This window comes from Anomaloglossus baeobatrachus, chromosome 6 (genome assembly GCF_048569485.1).
Source record: "Anomaloglossus baeobatrachus isolate aAnoBae1 chromosome 6, aAnoBae1.hap1, whole genome shotgun sequence".
Taxonomy (NCBI): domain Eukaryota; kingdom Metazoa; phylum Chordata; class Amphibia; order Anura; family Aromobatidae; genus Anomaloglossus; species Anomaloglossus baeobatrachus.
Window position 1 is genome coordinate 548,429,007 of NC_134358.1, and position 23,746 is coordinate 548,452,752.

The 23,746-nt window shown below is 45.2% G+C and overlaps 1 protein-coding gene across 1 annotated transcript; it reads left to right on the top strand.

Annotated features, from left to right (window-relative positions):
• The first annotated feature begins 8,370 nt into the window (after positions 1–8,370).
• On the top strand, positions 8,371–23,541 carry LOC142244594 (protein lifeguard 2-like). The gene is made up of 10 exons (XM_075316850.1): positions 8,371–8,435; positions 10,473–10,851; positions 13,063–13,141; positions 13,643–13,696; positions 18,947–19,037; positions 19,270–19,307; positions 20,828–20,915; positions 22,753–22,842; positions 22,977–23,024; positions 23,114–23,541. Exons 2-10 carry the CDS (start codon positions 10,485–10,487, stop codon positions 23,261–23,263), a joined length of 1,005 nt encoding a protein of 334 aa, XP_075172965.1. The 5' UTR covers positions 8,371–8,435; positions 10,473–10,484; the 3' UTR covers positions 23,264–23,541.
• The last annotated feature ends 205 nt before the right edge of the window (positions 23,542–23,746 follow it).

A 23,746-nucleotide genomic window follows, 5' to 3' on the forward strand; every position in this document is an offset into this window, starting at 1 on the left:
GTGGGTGTGAACCCTTCCCCCTCCAGGGGTGGATCTACAGGCACTGGAGAACAGATTGATGGTGGATCAGTCAGTTGGGTGTGGGCTGAGGTTCGAGCAGCTGGGATCTTCGCTGAGGTAAGACCCCGGCACCCATGTGTGGATTTATGGAAGCTGTCACGTGGGATTGGGTTGTGTCCCTCATCTGTTGGATCCATTGACTTCTTCCAAGGATTACTTCTCCGTGTTCTCTGGCGTCGGATTGCCGGGTGGCGCCCATGGAACTTTGAGGACTTATCGGCCTGGTGTCCCTGCCTGCTCTGTCCCATACCCCGTCACAACGGAGACACCCATTCGAACGGTCTGCACCGCCCCGCCCCTTAGGTGAGTATTATAAAGTGATTTTTAAGTTCTACACAGCAGCCTGGGCTCTTATGTACAGTGTTCTAGAATGCTGTTGTCGCGGGCGGGGAGGAGGGTGTCAGCACACCGCGCTCACCCCTTCTGCTCGGGTCCGGCAGTTGCTCCTGGTGGCTCGAGCTGCGGGCCGGATCCCGGGGTGTCTCGAGCGGCACTCCTCGCCCGTGAGTGAAAGGGGGGTGTTTGTTGGGATTATAGTTCGTGACGCCACCCACGGTTGTGGTGATGGCACCACCGCTGCTCAGAGTGTGGGGGTCCCGGGGATGGTGATGGGAGCAGCCAGGTGTTGTGTTGCCCCTCCGTGGGTAGGGGTTGGTGATCCCGGGGCCCGGTGAAGAGATGTAAAGTGTAGGGCCTGGAGGGCGCAGGGACGCGGGGGCAGCGCTGTGCCTTGCGGCACTGTGGTACTCACTCAGCCTGAGACTTGGACACAGTTTGTTCGGTAAACCAACGGCTGGTAGGACGGTCCCACAGACGGTTGCACCTGCACTCCCGGTAGTTAACGGTGTTGTCACTCTTCCCTGCACCTTGTGTTCTGATGGTGGTAGCGGTGGATTCCCTCCGGTTACCCGCTCCCCGGCTGCAATCTGGGCCGGAGGAGCTCTACACTTTGCCCGCAGGCGCTGGCCCTGGGGAAACTGGTGCCTTGGCGGTGGCGGTGTCTCCCCGGTAATGGTCGGGCTGTTGCCGTCAATCGGGACTTTGTTGCTGGGAGATCTACGTCCCCTTCACTAACGGATTTAGCAGATCTGACGACTCCTAGCCCTGCTGGGGTCCGAAAGGCCCCTGTCCTGGTGCTGACTGTCCTTCGGAACACTGCTCCAGACCACCGGGCACACAGCCAACGGGGTCCTTCCAGGAACCTCCGAACCGTCCCACTCCGGACAGCCACCGTCGTTGTCAACCTTGCTGGTTCCGTCCGGACACACAGTCACAGACCTTCAGGCTTTGCACACTCTCTGCGCTGTCTCCACTTCTTGCTTTCCTCACTTTCACTTCTGGTTGTTTACTCTAGCCCTCAGCTAGACTGCACTCTTCCCCTGCCCGGGGCTATCTCCTCCTCACTCGTTCATGTCCCTGAGCTTTCTGCCTGTTTTCCTCCCTCCTCCAGCACTGTGACCTCCTCGGTGGGCGGAGCCAACCGCCTGGCCCACCCCCTGGTGTGCATCAACAGTCTCTGGAAGAGGGCAACAAGGATTTGTGTTTTGACTGTGGTGTTCCTACCTGGGATGTGGGGTGTGGTGGTTGTGTTCTGTGTCCCCTGGCTTGCCCAGGGCGACACACTGTATATAGGAGCCCACTGGTGGTGTCCACAGCTTATAGTCACCAAATCTGGTTACAGGTTCCCTTTAAGTCTATCGGTACACAAAAAAAAAATATTGTATCCCATACAGAACATTTCACAACGACGTAGAAAATAGAAAATATGGATGACAATTGGATGAGAAGATTTTGCATGCGCTTGTGTGAAGCCAGCCTCAGCCAGCTGTACTATATGTAATGCAAATAACAGAAGATTAAATTAATTTGCTTGTTACAGTTGTAAACTCCAGGATAGAACAAAGTCCATAGGCCGCAATAAGTGCCACCATTAATGCTTCGGTTTTGAGGTTTTCTGAATAATTTTGTGATTCTGAAGCGATGGCCGAGCCCCAACCGCTATGCAGAGCAAGTCACGGGATCAGATGGATTGACGGATAAACCAAGGTGGGTGTTTATTTACAGGGGATTACAAACACAAGCTGCCGGGCAGCTGGAGTAAAAGGAGTAAGGCGGTAAAATCACTTCCTTTATTGTAAATAAGTAAAATAGAGAAACTACCCTCACACAAGGGTCAAAGTGCAAAAGGCCATATATTAAATTACAAAACAAGGACCAAAAATGAGCGAGCTGACTTGATAGGAGATTAATCTTCAGTCAGGGTGTAGAATGGTTCTATAGGGAAATGGAAATCTCAAGGTAATACCGTCACCAACCACTATTAGAAATCCAATTATCTGTTGAGTATACCGTGTTGACTACCAAGAACCAGTCGTTGTCCTACGAACAGTCAGTGTCAAAATATCCTGTATGCCACCCTAGGGAAATAGACCATTGCAAAAGATGAATTAGCAAAAGAAAGCAACATTCTCCATCTTGAATTAATCCCATAAATATAATGGGGAGGGAATGTCAACCTGACGCGTTTCTCCTCTATAAATATGAGGTTCATCAGGCGTTTACCTTATCAGAGTCAAAGTTGGTTTAAATTCCTAGATAACTTCAAAAAATACTCATTGAATTTCTATATATCATACAGTATCATTCATATGTATCCACTAAGTGTATAGCATCAAGGTATATCCACTGAGTATATGGAGTAACCCACAGGGTCTGGGGAATACTCGTCACCGGGCCGGTGGAGGGTCAGGGGGTTGTCATGGGTGGCCCTTGCCCGGTTTCATCACCCCAAGGTGTCCACAAATAGGGGAATGGATGATGAAGAAGGATGGTGGGATGATGAGGCTATTGGGAGTAGTAGTTGTCTTGTGACGCCACCTGCGGTACGCGGTCAAGGTGAAGCTAGGTCCCAGGGAGGAGGATGGAGGTAGTAGTGGCCGTTGGCGCCGGAGCGCGGGGCGATGGCAATGATGGGCTGACACAGTGGTTGCGATTCCAGGTCTTTACTCAATGTCCGTAAGGTGCCCAGACGTGCCAGTCTTTGCCGTGATGGCCCCAGCCGATCCCGGATCCCGGAGGTCAGCAGTGGTGCGGTAGTCTGTAGGCCCTTCCCCCTTTGTGATTTTAGTGTTAGATCCCCGTGGCCTGACGCTACTTGGGGACCCCGGTTCTTTTAATTCAGCTCCCGTCCCATGTGCAGATCCGCTGTGGGGCCTACCTGTAATCAGGACTCTGGACCCTATGTGCCACTGTGCTCTGGGATCTTGTGGTGGCTAGAAGGACGTGGAATCACCCTGTCCGGCAGATTCTGGTGGTCCAACGTAGAGTTCGTTCCACCCCAGGACTCTGCACCCTGCACTGCACCGATTCCGAGGGAGCAATGAAGCTCCCCCCCCAGCAACCGTGTTTTGTCAAAGTCCCACAGGAGCTACTGGTGAATGAGCTCCTTTCCTGTCGGCTTCTGCTTGCCAACTCTCTGCATCTATGTGTGTTACCCCCTCTCCCCCTTGGTGGTTGCTCCTCCCCCAACCCAGGTCCCTGTCACTAGTGGATGGATGCCCCAGTGTTTGGTTAGCCCGATCCCCAGTAAGCACAACCTAATGTATGTATTGAATGAGATGGATGTGATACCTGCACTGACCTCCTCCGGACCCGGGATGAGTACCACACCTTAAGTGAGGTGCAGTACCCTGTGGCAACTGAAGCCTCAGGGGCGCCACATATAACATCACAGATATAATGTGTATCACAGAGGAATTATACAGTAGAAGAAACTAGCATTATATTTCAGCAAAAAATTCTGGAATCAGATAGTGGAGCTCTTTTCTTAGCTTAAGTTGATGCATTACATTCTGTCCATGTTGCGTCCTTCTTCCCTACTATTGATATATGGGGGAATATGGCCTGATTACTAGACCTATCAAGAAGTAAATAGATGATCTTAAAATAAAAAAAATATATATATGGTACCAAATTAACCCGTATTGATATACGGTGACCTACTAATATGGTTTCCTAACTGCGGCACCTGGGTGTACACTCATGGCACTGTTCGTAGGACCAGTCCGCTCTGAGGCTTGACGTGCACTTCACTATGGGAGGACGATGACAGACTTTTCTTCCTTCAATTCACCGGACAGCTCGGCTCACCCAGGCGACGTCTTCTAACAGGCCAGATACCGACTCTCAGACGTGTCTTCCTCTGGGCCTCTAGGAACTCTCTCTCTGTCTCTCACTTCTTTCTTCTTCCTGCACTTTTCCTTGGGTGAGACTAAACAAACACAAAACAGCAGGGGAGAGCAGACCAATCGATTGTGCGCTGCAGGGGAGTCTCTTAAAGCCACAGTACAACAAAGTCTTAAAGTCACAGTAAAGCAACATCATTAGTAGGGGTGCACTCCTCTACACTTCTCCTTCTGGCAGCCGTTAACAGCAGTCTCCATGCTCTGCTGATGTTAAACTTGGTCTTGGAAACTGAAATACAAGGAGATATTGGTTCCAACACTGCTTGTGGATAAAGAATTTCTTGTATCATTATGCCTGAATTACATTTTTGGCACAATTTAGGACCATTGAAGTTCTCTTATCCATTTGCTTATTTGCCACGGCTCTGCACAGAGATCATTGTACACCGTAGTCCCTGCCCTCCATGAGGACCACAATCGAATTCCTTCATCCTCTGCATGGTAGATACCATTCCATTGGAATCCCATTAGTACTGACAAGGGAGGAGACCAAAGCAAACTGGTGAAGAACAATACATACTGTATATATCCATAATGATCGTCTTTAAAGGTGTTGCCTGCTACTAAAAAACAAACCAAAGATTTCAATAGGCCTTCAAATATTGTGCTTTTCAAATACTCTAGATTTGCTCAAAAAGTTTTTAACATAGTGGCCCAAAACCTTTTTTCCGCAGTCTTACCATTATCATCACATGCGGGGTTTATAATGACAGATTAGATGTGTATATACAGTAGGTGACACAGGATCCACCATTCACAATAGGTGATATCACAGCTCACCTCCTCCTCCTTTACAATGACTGATAACACTTCTATATACAATAGATAACACAGGATCCACCATTCACAATAGGAGATGTCAAAGCTCACCTCCTCCTCTGGTACAATGACTGATAACACATCTATATACCGTAGATAACACAGGATCCACCTTTCACAATAGATGATGCCACAGCTCACCTCCTCCCCTTCCTGTTCAATAACTGTCAAAATCTCTATATACAGTAGATAGCACAGCATTCACCATCCACAATAGGTGATATCACAGTTCACCTCCTCTGCCTCCTGTACAATAACAGATAACACCTCTATATACAGTAGATAACACAAGATCCACCATTCATAGTAGGTGATGTCACAGCTCACCTCCTCCTCCTGTACAAATGACAGATAACACCTCTATATACAGTAGATAACACAGGATCCACCATTCACAATAGGTGATGTCACAGCTCACCTCCTCCCACTCTTGTTCGATGACTAATAACACCTAAATATACAGTAGATGACACAGGAATCCTCTACTCACAATAGGTGATGTCACAACTTTCCTCCTCCTGTACAATGACTGAGAACAGCTCTATATACAATAATTAACACTGGATTGGGTCTACCATTCACAATAGATGATGTCACAACTCACCTCCTACCCCCCCCCCCCCCCCCCCATTCAATGACTGATAACATCTCTATATACAGTAAATTTCTCAGGATTCACCAATCACAATAAGTGGTGTCACAGCTCAACAGCTCACCTCCTCCACCTCCTGTACAACGACTGATAGCACCTTTATATACAGTAGATAACACAGGATCCATCATTCACAATTGATGATGTCATCACAGCTCACCTTCCACTCCTCTCTGTGTACTTGGGCATAGCCCACTACAACACTTCCCCATACATTTCAAGAAACTTCTCTGGACCACTGTTTCTTACGGTTGTAAATTACATCGTTGAATGCTATTAAAAGAAACTGAGACAAAATGAGCGCCCCAAAATCATGTACAGTAAAAAATTTAAAAAATACGCCCAGAAATCTGAAAAAATAAAATCAATAATATGAAATTGAAATATGTAAATAAGATGAATTAATCATGTGTGATTTTTTTCCTGGAGTTCCCCCTCATTTTATCAGAACTATACAAGGAAATTCTTAGTCATGGTTTAGATAGCATTGTACAATGGTCACTTCACACTATTGAGCATTAGGAGTCATTTTTCATGTGGTAATTACATCAGAGCCAGAAATGATAACAAGTGAATAAAAAAATCAGACTGTGTTCCAAACGGTAACGTAATTCAATGACCCCATAGAGCTCTCGCCACCTCCGGCCATCTCCAACTCAAAAATATTTCTAGACTCCATTCTTTCCTTAACCCTCAATCTACTAAAATGCTAATACTGTCCTTAGCATTTCCCACCTTCATTACTGTAACATTCTCCTCTGTGGCCTCCCTGCTAACACTGTTGCACCTCTCCAGTGCATCCTTCACCCTGCTGTCTGACTTATCCACCTCTTTCCTCGTTACTCCTTCGCTTCTCTCTTTAACAAATCCCTTCTTTGGCTCCCGATTCCTCAACACATCCAGTTCAAGCTACTAACATTGACCTACAAAGCCATCCATAGTCTGTTTACTCGGTATAACTCCAAACTAATTTCCCGATATCTTCCCTCATGTAATCTCCGGTCCTCTTCAGACCTCTTTCTCTACTCCACACCCATATGTTTCTCACCCATTCACCTCCAAGATTTCTCCAAAGTATCCCCACCCTCTGGAATTCTGTACCCTAAACGGTCTGATTATTTACCACATTCAAAACTTTTAGACAGATCTTGAAAATCCATCTCTGCAAGAAAGCCTACTATGATTCCACTGCGACCTTACCACCACCGGAGCTTCCGCCTCACCAACACAGGAGCTGCCGCCTCACCATTACCGGAGTTGCCGCCTCACCACCACTGGAGGTGCGGCCTCACCACCACCAAAGCTGTTGATTCACCACTTCCGGAGCTGCCTCCTCACCACTACCGGAGGTGCCACCTTACTACCACTGGAGCTGTCTCCTCACCACAACCAGAGCTGCCTCCTCACCACTACTGTAGCTGACGCCTCACCACCACCAGAGCTGCCATTTCACCACCACCGGACCTGTCTCCTCACAACTACCAGAGCTGTCAACTCACTACCACCGAAGCTGCTGCCTCACCATAACCAGAGCTGCTTCCTCACCACCATCATAGCTGCCGCATCACCACCACTAAAGCTGCCACTTCATCACCACTGAAACTACCAGCTCACCACCACCAGAGCTGCCACCTCACAACCACCAGAGCTGCCTCCTCACCACAACCGGAGCTGCCTCCTCACCACCGGAGCTGCCTCCTCACCACCACCGGAGCTGCCGCCTCACCACAACTGGAGTTGCCTCCTCACCACCACTGGAGCTGCTGCAATACCCCAACATTCCCATTTTCCTGTAGACTACAAGCCCTCAAGGACAGGGCCGTCTCTCCCCTGTACTAGTCTGGCACTATCAGTTTGTTCATTGTAACTTATATCTGTATTTTGTATGCAACCTCTTCTCATGAACAGCACCAGGGAATCAAAGGTGCTCTAAAAATTAATAATAAAATCAGTATATATTTGGAGTGTCGGAGGAAACTGGAGGAAACCTACGCAAAGATAGGGAAAACATACAAACTCCTTGCAGATGTCATCTTTGGTGGGATTTAAACCCAGGACCCCAGTGCTGAAAAACAATGGAGTAAACCAATGAGTGCTCCCCACTGAGCCACCCTACAGTTCTAACCACTGAGCCACCACACAGTGATCACCGCGGAGCCACCGAACAGTGCTCAGCACTGAGCCACCCTACAGTGCTCACCACTGAGCCATTGTACAGTGCTCACCACTGAGCCATTGTAAAGCGCACAGCACTTAGCTACCATACAGTGCTCACTACTGAGCCACCGTGTTGCCATTGCCACATAAAGATCTAGGTGTTAGGCAGTTGTTAGCTAAGCGATTGCCTAATTATTATGAACGACTTCCATAAATTAATTTTCCTCAGATTTAGTAGCTGTAGTAGATAAATTTGCAGCCATAAAAAAAAAATCTGTTGCATTTTTTTGGCTACTGAAGGGGAAATTCATGCAGCAGCAGAAACTGAGAGTGTCCTCATGACACTGTTATCAAGGCTTTGTGCAAACATCGCTCTGCGCCAATGAAATTGCCGCCGTTCAATAAAAGCTCCTGAACTTTGTCACCAGCCCAGACTGTACGAACAATGACGACTGACACCGCCGGGCACTGAGGACACAGGAGCACCTGCCGGGCAAATCTCAGTAAGTGCAAAATCCTACTTATTATTATTATTATTATTATTATTATTCCCAATACTGATATTATTACTATAATGTTTTTACTATATACTTTTTATTGATTTTAAATTTTTTATATATTGATAACTTATAAAGGGGTTTTTCAATTTAGAATATTCATTATATACACCCTATTACATAATTCTGTTTAGGATCCTCATCTGTAGGCCGGAGTTGGAGAGCGGTTACCACTCTAACCAGCAATGTCCGCAGCGGAGAACTCCTTAACCCCTTTCCCATCGAAGTCAAGTTTCACTTTTGCACTTTCATTTCTTCTTACATAACTTTTATTATTGTGCCATCCCCACGGTATGTGTATATATATATATATATATATATATATATATATATATATATATATATATAAAAAAAGAAGAAGGATTCAAACTTTTAGGATTTAAGGAGTACAAAGATGGCAGTGACTGCCATGCTAATTCCCTAAGAGGCCAATGAGTAACAGAACAGACCACCCTGGATCTAATCACTTAAATGGCACTGTCAGTTATTCATAGTTTCGATGCCTTTAATGTGAATCTACAATTTTCAGAGTCATGAAAATAAAGAAAACTCTTTGAATGAGAAGGTGTGTCCAAACTTTTGGTCACTATACTGTATATATACTATTTTTTAAGAAACTTGAAGCTGCAATCATCTGATTGCTTGTTATGCACATAATGCGTCCGCACTGCTATGTATAACAAAAATGACTGTCTCCTATGAACGGTAAACGTTAGCTTTCACAGGAGAACAATCATGACAAGAGCGGGGGTCTTCAGATCACGTCACAGGTGTGGCAGGACAGCGGCATTTAATATGTTCATTCACCCATTATCTGCCAATAAAGATGCAGGCTAGGTACGTGCGCCTACATCAAAGTCAGGGACACAATATAGGACATAAATATACATGATATGTCGTGAAGGTGTTAATAAACAGTTGACATCAGAATGTTAGATGAATTAGTACTACAATCCTCCATGATCGGAAGCTCTGGCTTTGGTGTCAAAGACTTTTCTCGTGCTGCACCAATTCTCTGGAATGCGCTACCCCAGAAAATCAGGTTTTTTATTTCCCAATACTCACAGAATTGCCAATTATTTTATGACACTGTAATGTCTGATTTTGTTCATACAGCTTCTCTCATATCTGTAAAGTGCTATGGGATATGTTGATGCTTAATAATAACGCAAAGGACTAGTTAGATGCTAGCTTTGTAGCATTTTTGCTGCACTTTTTCTTTGTTTCATGCGTTTTAAAGTAGTAAAATAAATGAGATTTCTAAAATCTCAATCACAAGATGCATTTTTCTTCTTGCATTTTGTTTAGCTGTGATGTGTTTCTTTTTTAAACTTATTCTTCTAGAATTTTGCTGCTTTTTTTTTACCCAGTCAATCAAATGCATAAAATAACATGAAAAATGCTTAAACATGTGCATAATTACGTACCGTTTTTCCTGCCAAAACTTTGCATTTTTTCATGTGACATTGAAAAAAGTTGCAAAAAAGTCCTGTGTAAACAAGGGGTAGACCAAGCCAAATAAAACCATGATATTAATTCAGTGTGCACACCTCCTCAAATGTGCCATTTGTAGGATTAGAGAAATTACTAAATGGACTTTTTCCCAACACAGGATGTAATCGGGGATATTAAATGGGCCTCATGTTTGTATGGAGCGGGCTCAGGAGCTGAGTGCGCACCATGCAGTTGACAGTAGTGACCGGAGCAAGCTCAGATCGCTGCTGTTTAAGCATTTAAATGCTGCTGTCAATCTCTTACAGAAGAACATGTAAATTTTAGCCCATGGCGGATCTGGGGTGGGACATAAATACATCATGCGAATGACAATTTCAGTTCTGGAGAGGCGCGATTGTGTTCGGCTATTATAATATATATATATATATATATATATATATATATATATATATAAAAAATGTATTATATTAAGTATATACTTATATATCCAGTGTCTAACAACTGATAACTGGTTTTCTTTCATTCCAGACATAAAAAAAAATGGAGAAGAGTGATCACCACAATGACAACCCACAGAAGAGTTATGTATATGCTGTTCAAAACCCTGCCTATCCTCCACAAAACCCTGCCTACCCTCCACAAAACCCTGCCTACCCTCCACAAAACCCTGCCTACCCTCCACAGGCACCACCCTACAGCCAGACCTACATGCCAAACGCACCGCCATATAGTGAGCAAAGCCCCCCACTGGAGAATGCACCGGGGTATAGCGCCTACCCTCCACCTGATCAGCCTCATTATGCCTTCCTCGGTGAAAATGGTCCCAGACCAGATGTGGAGATTCCTCCCGAGTACACGGCCGGGATGCAGGACACAAACCCATTCTCCGAACGTGCAATCAGGAGAGGTAAGAAAATCCCAAAGAAAAAGTAACCCCAACTAACTGAAGTCTGTCCATGTGCTTCTGCCTGTAATACTAGTTTTGCTCTTTTTTGGTGAAAATCAGTGTTTTCCATATGGGGGCAACTATTTTAATGTAATTTTTTTTCCATCTTAGACTTGAAATTTATTGTTTAGTCCAAATCATTAGGGTTTTTCTCTAGAAAGTTATTGAAATAGTAAGAGAGCTTTGTGAATGGGATTGGCCTTTTTACATTTTTGATCAATGGATGCCAAGATCCTCTGGTGCTGCTTATTTTTTGGATTTTTGGAACAGATGCCCCAAATAAAAGAAGCCTCAAATCCAACTTCTCCCACTTTACAAGCCTAACTAGTAATGTGCACTGTCTCGGTCCCTTCCACCTTGACATTGAGTGTTCTGCTACTACTAACTTAATGGGACCCTCAAGGTCTTCTACGTTGGAGCTCCATTCTCTTCCCACTAACCTCAGCTGCTGATAAATAAGGTTTGAGTCTTATTTATCAGCAGCTGAAATTAGTGGGAAGAGGATGGAGCTCCAATGCAGATGACCTTGAAAATCCCATTAAAGGGAAGGTGTCGTCAGAATTTTTTTTTCAATAACTGTAAAAATATAAAGTATTAATGTTTTAATGTTATGTGTACATATTATTATTTGTTTTTAATTGAGAAAAATATTTAAATTCTTTTTTAAAAGTTTGATATTTTTCACGCTTAAACACTAGGGGGAGCAGCTGCTGAAATCCTACAGAAATCCTACTGTAGAAATAGCTCACATTACAGCTGCAGTAAAGTGGGTGGAGTCTGCTCTCCTGTGTGTGATGTCACACCCCCCTAGCAATCTGGGTGTTTCCAAAAGAAAAAGTGGAAACATTCATCACCTGTGCTTGCTGTCAGTAAGTGGAAACCACACATACATAAGGATATATAGCTTGCAGAGCGTCGCTCCTCCTATATCATGTGTCAGCAGCTACGCTCTGCAGGCTATTTCTGTGTATGTGTCAAGAGGAGCAATGCTCTGCAGACTGACACAAGCAGGGAGATACACAGTATACCACGCTGCCCCACTGAGCTGCTAGGAGGAGAGGCCAGGGGTGAGCACACGCAAGTGGGGGAGCGGCGGCAGCAGTGGGGGGGGTTGGTGGTGGACAGGCAAAACGGTGGGGGCTGCGGAGCAGCGATGATGGCGGGGGGAGTAGCGTACCGGTAGCTTCGGACTGGCTACGGAGCTCTCACCTGCAGCCTGGACTGATCTCAAAGGTTGCAGACTGTACTGCGAGCGCCAAGTGATTGATTCCCCGGCGATTGCGGTGCAGTTCATAACAGCTGCAGACAGGCCGGGCTGATCTCCGGAGTTCAGGTGAGAGCACCGGAGATCAGCCCGGGATGTCTGCAGCTGTCATGAATTGCACCGCAATCGCTGGGGAATCAATCACTCGGCACTCGCTGTACAGTTCAGGCTGCACGCCGGAGCTCAGGTGAGAGCTCCGGAGTGCACTGCAGGTAATTGCAGCCAGGACTGGCATTACTGGAGATTCCTCCGGTAGTCAGTCCGACGCTGCGTACCGGTACTCACCCACCCCGGCGGGTGACAGGGGGGAAGCACCAGACGGCGCTGATCTCCTCCCTCTGCTGTGATCTGGACAGCCCAGGGGGCTCGTCTAGGTCCCAGCAGACGCCTACTCTATGTTAGTCGTTGGGGTCGGATCCCGACCACTGTTCTCTATGCACAGGGGGCTGCCATAAAGGAGGTGACTAGCTGTCGTTACACACATGGCAGCCCCCAGTGCCTTCAGTAAAACTAGAATTACCGTAAATAAAAACTAAATAAGCAGTGATTTTATTTTTGTATTTTAAATACTTGATTTCATAATCACTATTATTAATAAGAAAATAAAAAAAACGCGATACCTTACCTTTAAGGTAGTAGTAGTAGAGCACTCAATGTCAATATGGAAGGGACAGAGACAGCGCACATTACTAGTTGCGCTTGTAAAATAGGGATCCTGTGCAAATAATTTACAGTAAGAATGAAAACCATTAGTCCGTTCTATGCAGTAGATACTTTCTATGAATTGAAATGGAGTCTTGCCTTTTAATGGAGCCAAATATTTGCATATTTGCAAGCCCGTTAGTATTGTGTTCATCACAATTTCATTGGTACATAAAATATTAACCTGCATTTTGCTGTCATTCCAGCCTTCATCCGAAAGGTCTACATCACATTGACCATACAGCTCGTTATAACATTCGGGCTTGTGTTCATGTTCACATTTTGGTAAGTTGATATTTATTAAAGGGGTTGTCTACTTTTTGGGGACAATTTTATTTTTAACTTAAAATGTATGTAATTAGGGCTTAAAATTATTTTGCTATGTGAGGCGAGCTCATGAGGCGGCAGTGGATCCTCTAAACCCGCTGCTCCGGGTGGACACGCTGGCGCTGCTACAGCAGCGAGGTGGAGCATGCGGAACATGGATGTGAAGAATGCAAAAACAACAATTCAATAAAGTCCATAGATTAACAGATAACAAACAACGGGCAGTTATCGACCTTACCGGACCAACATAACCTGAATTGCATGGTCAAATGGCTAACAATGGCCCCCAAGTTTCTCATTGGAAATCACTTATTGGGCCCTGTGTAAGGTGGTGCCTAAAAAATGTTTAAAAGTATTTTTAAAAATCTATGAAAAAAATAAAATTAAATTAAAATTGACACAAATAATTATGAAAAAAATAAAAAAAGTCATATTTACCTGCATTTTTTTTCCCATTAGGCAAACACTGAGGCAGTGGACATGGCAAAACCCATATCTTCTATATGCACTTCTGTAAGTATTATTTTTTTAATGTGTTTTTACATTTTCCTTCAATTAGGAAAACTAATTATTACTTTCCCATCCAAAAAAAACACTCTGGGGGGGGGGTGATTAGGGGATGTAGTCTCTTTTGCATTCATAAACCCTAATAATATGGGTCTGTTCTACAGTATATCTCATATATATTTAAGCTCCTGACCTCCAACTAGAATTTGGGACTTGGCCCATAAGGGCGTCAGTGAGGTTGGGCACTAATTTTGGGTGCTAATGTGGCGCCCTGGACTAGCCAGGTCGTCACAGTTACTGCAACATACACCCCCCACCCCGAGACAGGCACATCAGCCAGACACAAAATCCTTGTTGCCTCCCTCCAGGGGCTGATGTCCACACCAGGTGGGGTGGAGCCAGGCAGTTGGCCCCACCCACTGAGGAGCTCACAGTCCTAGAGGCGGGAAAAGGAAAGAGTTCCGTTAGGGAAGTGAAGGAGTGAGGAGCAAACTGACCGTGTCCGGGTGTGTGGCCCGGGCACTAAGAGCAAGGTTGGCAGACGGTGGTGGCCATCTGCAGGAGAAGCAGATCAACGCGGAACCGTAGGACCGGGGACGGGCGGTGGCCCGCCTGTACCGAACCGGGGAGCGAAGTGAAGCCAGCACACATAGGCAGGGCCTACGGACCCCGACCAGGCTTGGAGTCGCCATTAGAGGTCAAATCCGTCAGTGACCGGAACCCCAGGGGTTTCCTAACAGCCAAGACCCGATTGAAGGCAACCGTCCAACCAACAGAAGGAAATACAGCTACCGCCACAGCTAGAGTTCCAAGGGCCAGAGTCTGCGGGCAAAAGGGCTCCTCCGGCACCTATATACGTCGGGGAGCGGGTTACCGGTGGGAACCCATCGGGACTGCACATACACAAAGGTGCAGAGAAAGGCAGCCACCACCAACCGTCCGGGAGAAGCTACAGCAGCCGGCTGCGAGACCCGTCCATCCAGCCGTTTTGTTTACCAGAGATTTTGCGTACATTTGTGGCTGAGTGAGTACAATCGTGCCATCCGGCACCGCGCTGCGCAGTCCCGGCGACCCTGCACCTCGCCAACCCTGCCTCCCCGTCACCTCACCGGGCCCCGGGACAACCAACCCCTACCCACGGAGGGGAAAACAACATCCCAGCTGCTCCCTGACATCGCTCCCGGGATCCCCATCACCAGCAGCGGTGGTGCCCCAACCTCACCACAACCCGTGGGTGGCGTCACGGACTAAATCCCCAAACCAAACCACCCCTTTCACTCACGGGCGAGGAGCACCGCTCGAGTCCCCGGATCCGGCCCACCGCTCGAGCCACCGAGCAGCCATCGCAGCAGCGCCGGACCCCAGTGTTAGCGAGCGCAGCGGCGTCCCTCCCCGCCCGCGACACTCAGGCTTAGCTCACACTCAACACCCCAATTTTTTTTATAATGGTGTTTGTCATACATTCCAATTTGTGAAGGCGATGGTTGAGGAGATAAAAGTTCGTCATGCCCCCATTTGGAAACCATGTCTCCTCATACTTCTCCTTCCCATTCAATCCTCATTTCCCACAACCAGCATGTGCAATTGGCAGACAAGAAGCCAAGTTTTGAGTTTTTGAGGAGGGTTTAGAGAGTTTCTGCTCCGAAAGCACAGTTTGCGCATCACCAAAAGTAGGTTTTAATGGTTCCTGGGTGATTTGTCAACTCCTGCGGGAATCCATAAGTTCTCCCTTTCTCCAGAAGAGTTGGCAAGAATGTTGTTTGGTATTGTCGGGGCTCTGTGCAGTTAAGTTCTTGAAATCTAGTACCACACTTCCTAATTTCATGTCTGTTCCACTCATTTTATGGAGTTTTTACTAATTGATATGGCTTAACGCCATACTTGTCAACTCTTCTGGAACAACTGGAAATGTGAAACCCTCCAGGACTAACAGAAGAGATGGCAAAACTCCGTGGGGCTGCAGAAATCATCCACCTCCACCAGCAAGCAACACTTCCAGAAGATTTCATACATGTAGCTATGAGATTTTCTTTTCTCCTAGCTACAAGCTTGTATCTGTGACCAAACTATTTGGCCTATATGTTTACCACTCATCTATCAGCTGAAGGGCATCACTCAGTTGGCTTATTAGTCCAATTAGAAGGGACAGTTTGGAGGTGTATATGGGCCATTGTCTACCCTACCTTCAGTTTATGTAGAACATGGGGTTTATGCAGGCTACGAAGGGTCTATCAAGGTTTGTGCTCAGTTCCTTAGGCCTGAAACACACATCTGCAAAAAACACGTGTGTGTCTCGCGGTCCGTTTTTCGGGTCCGTGTTCCATTTTAGATGTCCGTTTCTCCGGTACGTGTGACATCAGTGTGATGGCGTATGCTTGCCGTGCGTGCGTGTTGAATGTCCGTGTATGCGTGAGATACGTATGTGTCATGTCCGTGTGCAGTCCGTGTGTCTTGAGCTGTTTCACCATTAAAAAAAAACAAAAAACGCACAGGGACCGTACGGAAAGGACATGGCCCGTGTCACATACGTGCAGACACAGACCCACTGACTTTAGCGGGTCCGTGTCTGCGTGATGCCGGAGAAACGCGGACATGTCAGCCATGTTTAAAAACGCCCACACGTACAAACCACACGGACACATGCTCCGTGTGGCTTTACGTGTGTGTGCCTGTTACCATAGGGTAACATAGGTGCACGTGTGCTCGTGCCGCCGGTACGTATAAAAACGTACCAAACACGTACCGGCGGCACGGATGTGTGTTGCAGGCCTTAGGCCGGCTTCTCACTTGCGAGTTTCTCGCAGTAGAGCAATGCGAGAAAATCTCGCATTGGAATCGGACACATGTTAGTGAATGATTCAGCTCTCATCTGCGATTTTTTTTCTCAGTCCACATCGGACTGAGAAAAAAATCGCAGCATGCTGCTTTTTTGCGAGTTTCTACTGCGAGTTTCTCCAATGCAAGTCTATGGGAGCGTGTAAATAATTGGATGTCACGGGACGGCACTCACACCATCCTAGTGACATGCGATTTTCTAAATACATTTCTCGCATGTTTCCTAAAACACTGGAAACAAGTGATGTCTCACAATGTCTGTCAATCACTATTCTCTGTCAGTCGGTCTCTCCCTCTCGGTCTCTATTCTCTCTCTGTCGGTCCGTCACTATCTCTGTCCCTCTCTCACAGTCTGTCGGTCATTTTCCCCTCCTCTCTCATACTCACCGTTCCCCGATCCCCAGCGCGGCGCTGCACGGCTTTCTCACTGCTGCGGCGGCTTTTACTATTCTGAAAAAGCCGGCCGCTCATTAAACAATCTCGTATTCCCTGCTTTCCCCGCCCACAGGCGCCTATGATTGGTTGCAGTGAGACACGCCTCCACGCTGAGTGACAGGTGTCTCACTGCACCCAATCACAGCAGCTGGTGGGCGGGTCTATACTGTGCAGTGAAATAAATAAATAAATAATTTAAAAAAATGGCGAGCGGTCCCCCCCAATTTTAATACCAGACAGATAAAGCCATACGGCTGAAGGCTGGTATTCTCAGGATGGGGAGCTCCACGTTATGGGGAGCCCCCCAGCCTAACAATATCAGTCAGCAGCCGCCCAGAATTGCCGCATACATTAGATGCGACAGTTCTGGGACTGTACCCGGCTCTTCCCGATTTACCCTGGTGCGTTGGCAAATCGGGGTAATAAGGAGTTAATGACAGCCCATAGCTGCCACTAAATCCTAGATTAATCATGTCAGGCGTCTATGAGACACCCTCCATGATTAATCTGTAAATTACAGTAAATAAACACACACACACATGAAAAAATCATTTATTAGAAATAAAAAACACAAACAAATTCCCTCATTACCAATTTAATAAGCCCCAAAAAGCCCTCCATGTCCGGCGTAATCCACGGACCTCCAGCGTCGCTTCCAGCATGAAGGTGACCGGAGCTGCAGCAGACACCGCCGCTCCTGTCACCTCCTCGCAGCAACTGAGGTGAGTAGCGCGATCAGCTGAGCTGTCACTGAGGTTACCCGGTGGCCGCCACTGGATCCAGCGGTGGCCGCGGGTAACCTCAGTGACAGCTTAGCTGATCGCGCTACTCACCTCAGTTGCTGCGTGGAGGTGACAGGAGCGGCGGTGTCTGCTGCAGCTCCGGTCACCTTCATGCTGGAAGCGACGCTGGAGGTCCGTGGATTACGCCGGACATGGAGGGCTTTTTGGGGCTTATTAAATTGGTAATGAGGGAATTTGTTTGTGTTTTTTATGTCTAATAAATGATTTTTTCATGTGCGTGTGTGTTTATTTACTGTAACTTACAGATTAATCATGGAGGGTGTCTCATAGACGCCTGACATGATTAATCTAGGATTTAGTGGCAGCTATGGGCTGCCATTAACTCCTTATTACCCCGATTTGCCAACGCACCAGGGTAAACCGGGAAGAGCCGGGTATAGTCCCAGAACTGTCGCATCTAATGTATGCGGCAATTCTGGGCGGCTGCTGACTGATATTGTTAGGCTGGGGGGCTCCCCATAACGTGGAGCTCCCCATCCTGAGAATACCAGCCTTCAGCCGTATGGCTTTATCTGGCTGGTATTAAAATTGGGGGGGCCGCACGCCATTTTTTTTAATTATTTATTTATTTATTTCACTGCCCACCGGCTGCAACCAATCATAGGCGCCTGTGGGCGGGGAAAGCAGGGAATACGAGATTGTTTAATGAGTGGCCGGCATATTCAAAAGAGTAAAAGCCGCCGCAGCAGTGTGAATGCCGTGCAGCGCCGCGCCGGGAATCGGTGAGTATGAGAGAGGGCTGCTAACTTCAGTCACTCAGGGGATTAGCGGTCACCGGTGAGTCCTTCACTGGTGACCGCTAATCAGGACGCGGCACAGACAGAACCGCAGCATGACAATGAAGTCGGGTGAAGTTCACCCGAGTTCATTCTGATCGTGCGGCTCTGTCTGTGTCTGCTGTCATCTGCCATTAAGCTCTGCTGCATGGCTGTATGTGTCTGCTGTCAGCGGCCATGTAGCAGCGCTGAATGGCAGATGACATAGTAAAAAATACGCATTACACACGCATTACACACGCTAGTAAAATCATTAATTTATTCAGAAAAAGCATCGCACTTGCGTTGCACTCGGACCTAACGTGAACTAAAATCAGCCGAGTTTTTTTCAGCCCAGTCGGACCGATTTTACTCGCATAGATGTGTTTCCAGCCTTAGAGATGACACCAGTGTGTTTTTGCTTACAGACCCACCACCTTTATTCTGGTCATGGTTCTTGCCTGCTGCGACCAAGCCCGTCGGAGAGTTCCATTAAACTTCATACTACTTGGAATTTTTGTAAGTTTTTTTTTTTTCGGAAATTCAGAAATACTCTACATTATGTTTTCTCCCCAAATATATTTTTATTGTTTCACCATTGTGTTATCCTTCATTACTCTATTTCTATGTATTAGTAAGAAGTATCAAAGCTCAGCAGTTTAGTTATATGCCCTCAATGACAGACTTTTTGCTTTTATGTCCCCAGTAAGTTTTGTTTGTTAGTAACTGTGTGTATCTTCTTGTTTTGTAGACTGTACTTGAAGGCTGTTTACTAGGATCATTTGCAGCGTAAGTTGTTCATATCTTTTATTTGCGCAAAAAAGATTCACTGGACCTCGATCCAGCGGCCACTTAAATAATCTGTAGCTGCCAGACGAGAACATTGTGAACCTACAACTACCTGCATCATCCCCGAAACCGCTTCTGATTAGTAGGCCCCGCAAAGTCTTGCGTATGTCGCGCCGTAAAATTGCAAGGCCCACAAATCATAAAATTTGCAGTGCTCTGGTCCAGTGGTAATGGACTACCAACCTGGCTGCTGGTCCAGGGTTCTGTAAATCTTTTTGCCCAACTCTTTCAGATACTTATAGGAAACCTGAGAGGTCCCCGATGTCCCCAGAGCCACCAGCACTTGTGTCTAACTACCTAAATTCCCTGCCTAACAGTCCATTTATTACATTGGACACAAACAGATCTTCAGAAAGTATTTCTAAAGTCCATTGATATGCAAATTAACACTTTCATTAGTCGAAAGGGCATTAGTTTCCCCAAACTAGTCAGCCCACTTAGTATGTTATCATGCCCCTGTGGTCGTCATAGCATGATTTTCAAGAGTCGGCATCTTCAATTGATTGAATGAGGACATCACTGGAAGTAGGTGGGGGAATATAAATACTCAGAAACGTTTCCATTGATTGAATGATGACATCACTGGAAGTAGGTGGGGATATAATACTCTGGGAGCTTTCCATTGATTAAATGATGACATCAATGGACGTAGGTGGGGATATAATACTCTGGGAGCTTTCCATTGATTGAATGATGACATCACTAGAAGTCTAGAAGTAGATGGGGATATAATAGTCTGGGGCCTTTCCATTGATTGAATGATGACATCACTGGAACAAGGTGGGAATATAAAACTCTGGGGCCTTTCCATCAATTGAATTACATCACTGGAAGTAGGTGGGGATATAATACTCTGGAACCTTTCCATTGATTGAATGAGGACATCACTGGAAGTAGGTGGGGATATAATACTCTGGGGCCTTTCCATTGATTGAATGATGACATCACTGGAACAAGGTGGGGATATAATACTCTGGGGCTTTTCAATTGATTGAATGATGACATCACTGGAAGTAGGTGAGGATATAATACTCTGGGGCCTTTCCGTTGATTGAAGATGACATCACCGGGCTGTGGGTGGGGAAAGAATAATCTGGGGCCTTTCCATTGAGTACTCTGTTGTCAATCCGGTGATTGATTCATGACATCACTCGAAATGGGAGGGGATAGAATGCTATACAACATGTCCGATGATTAAATTATGATTTGTTTGGGGGATATTTTGCACCTTGGCCCACTGTTACCACATTATTTCTAGTATCTTCTTTTCTGATAGCACCAGTCTAATTGGTACATGAACATAGTTGACCTTTTGACGATTTGATCAACATGTTAAGCAGATTCTTATACTAAACTAATGTATCCACTAGAAAAGCTGGTTTTGAATGTTGATTCACTCTCGAAGCATTGAAGATTGCTGTATGGGCAGTTGCTTACAGGATTTTCTACTTTGTCACCAGGTTCTTTGATGCTGATGCTGTGATGTGGGCCACTGGAGCCACCATACTTGTCTCTCTGGGTCTCACCCTTTTTGCTTTGCAGACAAAGGTAAGACATAATTTATATTGAGGGGGGTGTCCCACTATTATTGGTGATCACTATCCTATCGCTATGTTCACTAATGGGGAACAGCAATACATAGTCTTTTTGTAATAGATACTTATTTTTTTTAGAGAGATGGCTATGCAACATTCTCCATTGAAGTTTATAGGAGTCAGGGATGAAATGATTTTCTAGATGAAACTTTTTTTATAAGTTGGTGTGAACCTAGCCTGACTTAAACAGCCAGCAATGTGCACCTCTAAAATAGTATAAAATACCATAGATAAATTAGGCTATATAAAATTTAAAAAATAATAATTTTTGTCCACTGAAAAAATATCTTACCATTGTGTGAAATAGAAAAAAAATACATTTGGGGGGTTGTGTTCTTTGCAGGACAAAGTGACATCATATATACTGTACCATATATTTTTTTATAACTTTTTTTAACATTTTTTGCTTGTTTATTTTATTTTTTTTAAATTGCATTCATTGTATGGGTTATGGTATTGTTTTATAGCATAGGTCATTTCGGATGTGGCAATAACAAACGTGGAGTTTTTTTTGTGTTTTTTTATTTATATATAAAACAGCATTTTTAGTGGTAAAAAAATGATCATGCTTTTTTTATTTACTTGGTTTTGTTTACATTTTATCCAATTCTTGTAAGTAATATTGTCTTTCAATTAGCACCATATAGTAATTTTTGCTAAAATGTTGTAGTAATGTGCCCCATCCTGGTCCCCATCTTGCTCTCTAACTTGTAGTGATGTGCCCATCCTACTCATCTTGTAGTAATCTCCCAATCCTGGTCCCCTTCTTGTAGTAATTCCCCATCCTAGTCCTCGTCTTGTAGTAATCTCTCCCTCCTGGTTCCCTTTTGTAATACTGTAACCATCCTGGCTTTCATCTTGTAGTAATCTCCCAATCCTGGTCCCCATCTTGGTCCCTATCTTTTAGTGATGTGCCCATCCTAGTCCTCATCTTGTAGTAATCGCCCCATCCTGGTTCCCTTTTTGTAGTAATGTCCACCATCCTGGTCCCCTTCTTGTAGAAAGGTGCCTCATCCTGGCCCTCATCTTGTAGTAATGTGCCCCATCATGGTCCCCTTCATGTAGAAAGGTGCCCCATCCTGACCCTTGTCTTGTAGTAATCTCGCCATCCTGGTTCCCTACTTGTAGTAATGTCAACCATTCTGGTCCCCTTCTTGTAGTAATGCCCAATCCTTACCCTCTTGTAGTAATCTCCCCATCCTGATCCCTTTCTTGTAGTAAGGTGCCCCATGCTGGCCCTCATCTTGCATTAATAGCCAATCTTTATCCTCTTGTAGTAATGTCCTCATCCTGGTCCCCTTCTCACCTGTCCTCCATTCCCTCGGTACCCTCTTTTCTGCCCATGCGGCCTACAGGCACCATGAACGCCTTGACGATCATCATCCGGTCCAGGGCGCTGCGGACATCAGCACTTTATTTCAGTTGAATGTGTGTACATGGATGCAAATTCAATTGATATGTATTGTTGGTGCAGCATCAGCTGCTGGCCTCTGATTAGCTGGCGGCTGGCATTTGTGTAGCTGGGCAGAGAGCTTATCTCTTTGCGGTGGCGGCAATACATTTTAATTGAATGATAGTCCAAGGATTCAACTGAAATAAAGCGTGGATACAGGCAGAGGTGGCAATCGTCAAGGGGTCTACGGTGCATGCAGCCCACATAAAGCAGCATCACTAGCCGCATGCAACCCATGTGTTTGAGACCCTTCCACTAGAGAGTAACATTGAAATTATGCAGCACAAATATTTACTTTGGTATGTTGTCATAAATACTTTATTTTTTTAACCTCTAGTGGGATTTCACCATTCTATCCGGGGGTCTCATGGTTGCCCTTTTGGTGTTTCTTTCTTTTGGCATACTTGCTGCCATTTTCAGGTCAATGGTAAGTATGGTAATAATGGTTCTCGTCATATTTATCAAGGATTCATATGGCACTTGATTGGCTAATCAGCTTTCTGTTATGGCTGACTAGTTATGAAAGAGTTGTGACTTGTGCATTTCTTTTTTTTTTTTCAGTGGCTGAATATTGTTTATGCTTGTATTGGGACATTGGTTTTTGGAATGGTAAGTTAACTCTCATTTCCAAAAACATGCATTTAAAAACAAAAAACTTGATGTATGTTATTCATTTTCATATTTTGACTTTTTTTTAGTACTTGGTCGTGGACACGCAGTTAATCACAGGTGGAAAGCACCGTTACTCAATCAGCCCTGAGGAATATATATTTGCAGCACTGAACATCTATGTGGACATCATCAATCTCTTCATGCTCCTCCTGCAGATCTTTGGGTTATGTCGTTAATGTAATGCCTTTTAAAGGCTATCATTTAAAAACAAAAAAAGGGGTGTGTATGGTGCCCATTACTGTACCCTCCAAACTCCAACCATCACTAACCAAAGTACAGATATAATAGTGAAGACAATTTATACCATTTATTCCTTTCATAATATGTTGACCTTTGTTTTCTAGTTAAGTTGTAGATTATTTATTAAGATTTGATTTGTAACATTTTTTTTTAAATGGCCATTGTAAACATAAAACTGTATATTTGCTGCATAGGTCAATTAAAGATTTGTAGAACTGCATTTTGCGGTTGCTTTTATCACAATACAAAAAAAAAAATTGGAATTCTGTTTCAGAACAATATTTTTTTTTTTTTTTTTTTAACTTCGTTTTATTAACAATTTCAAACATGGTACAACTGACATTTGCCATATAAAGATAGCTCAGTATATAGATAGTAATATTTAAATATAACAATAAACAGTCATATAAAGTCCATAA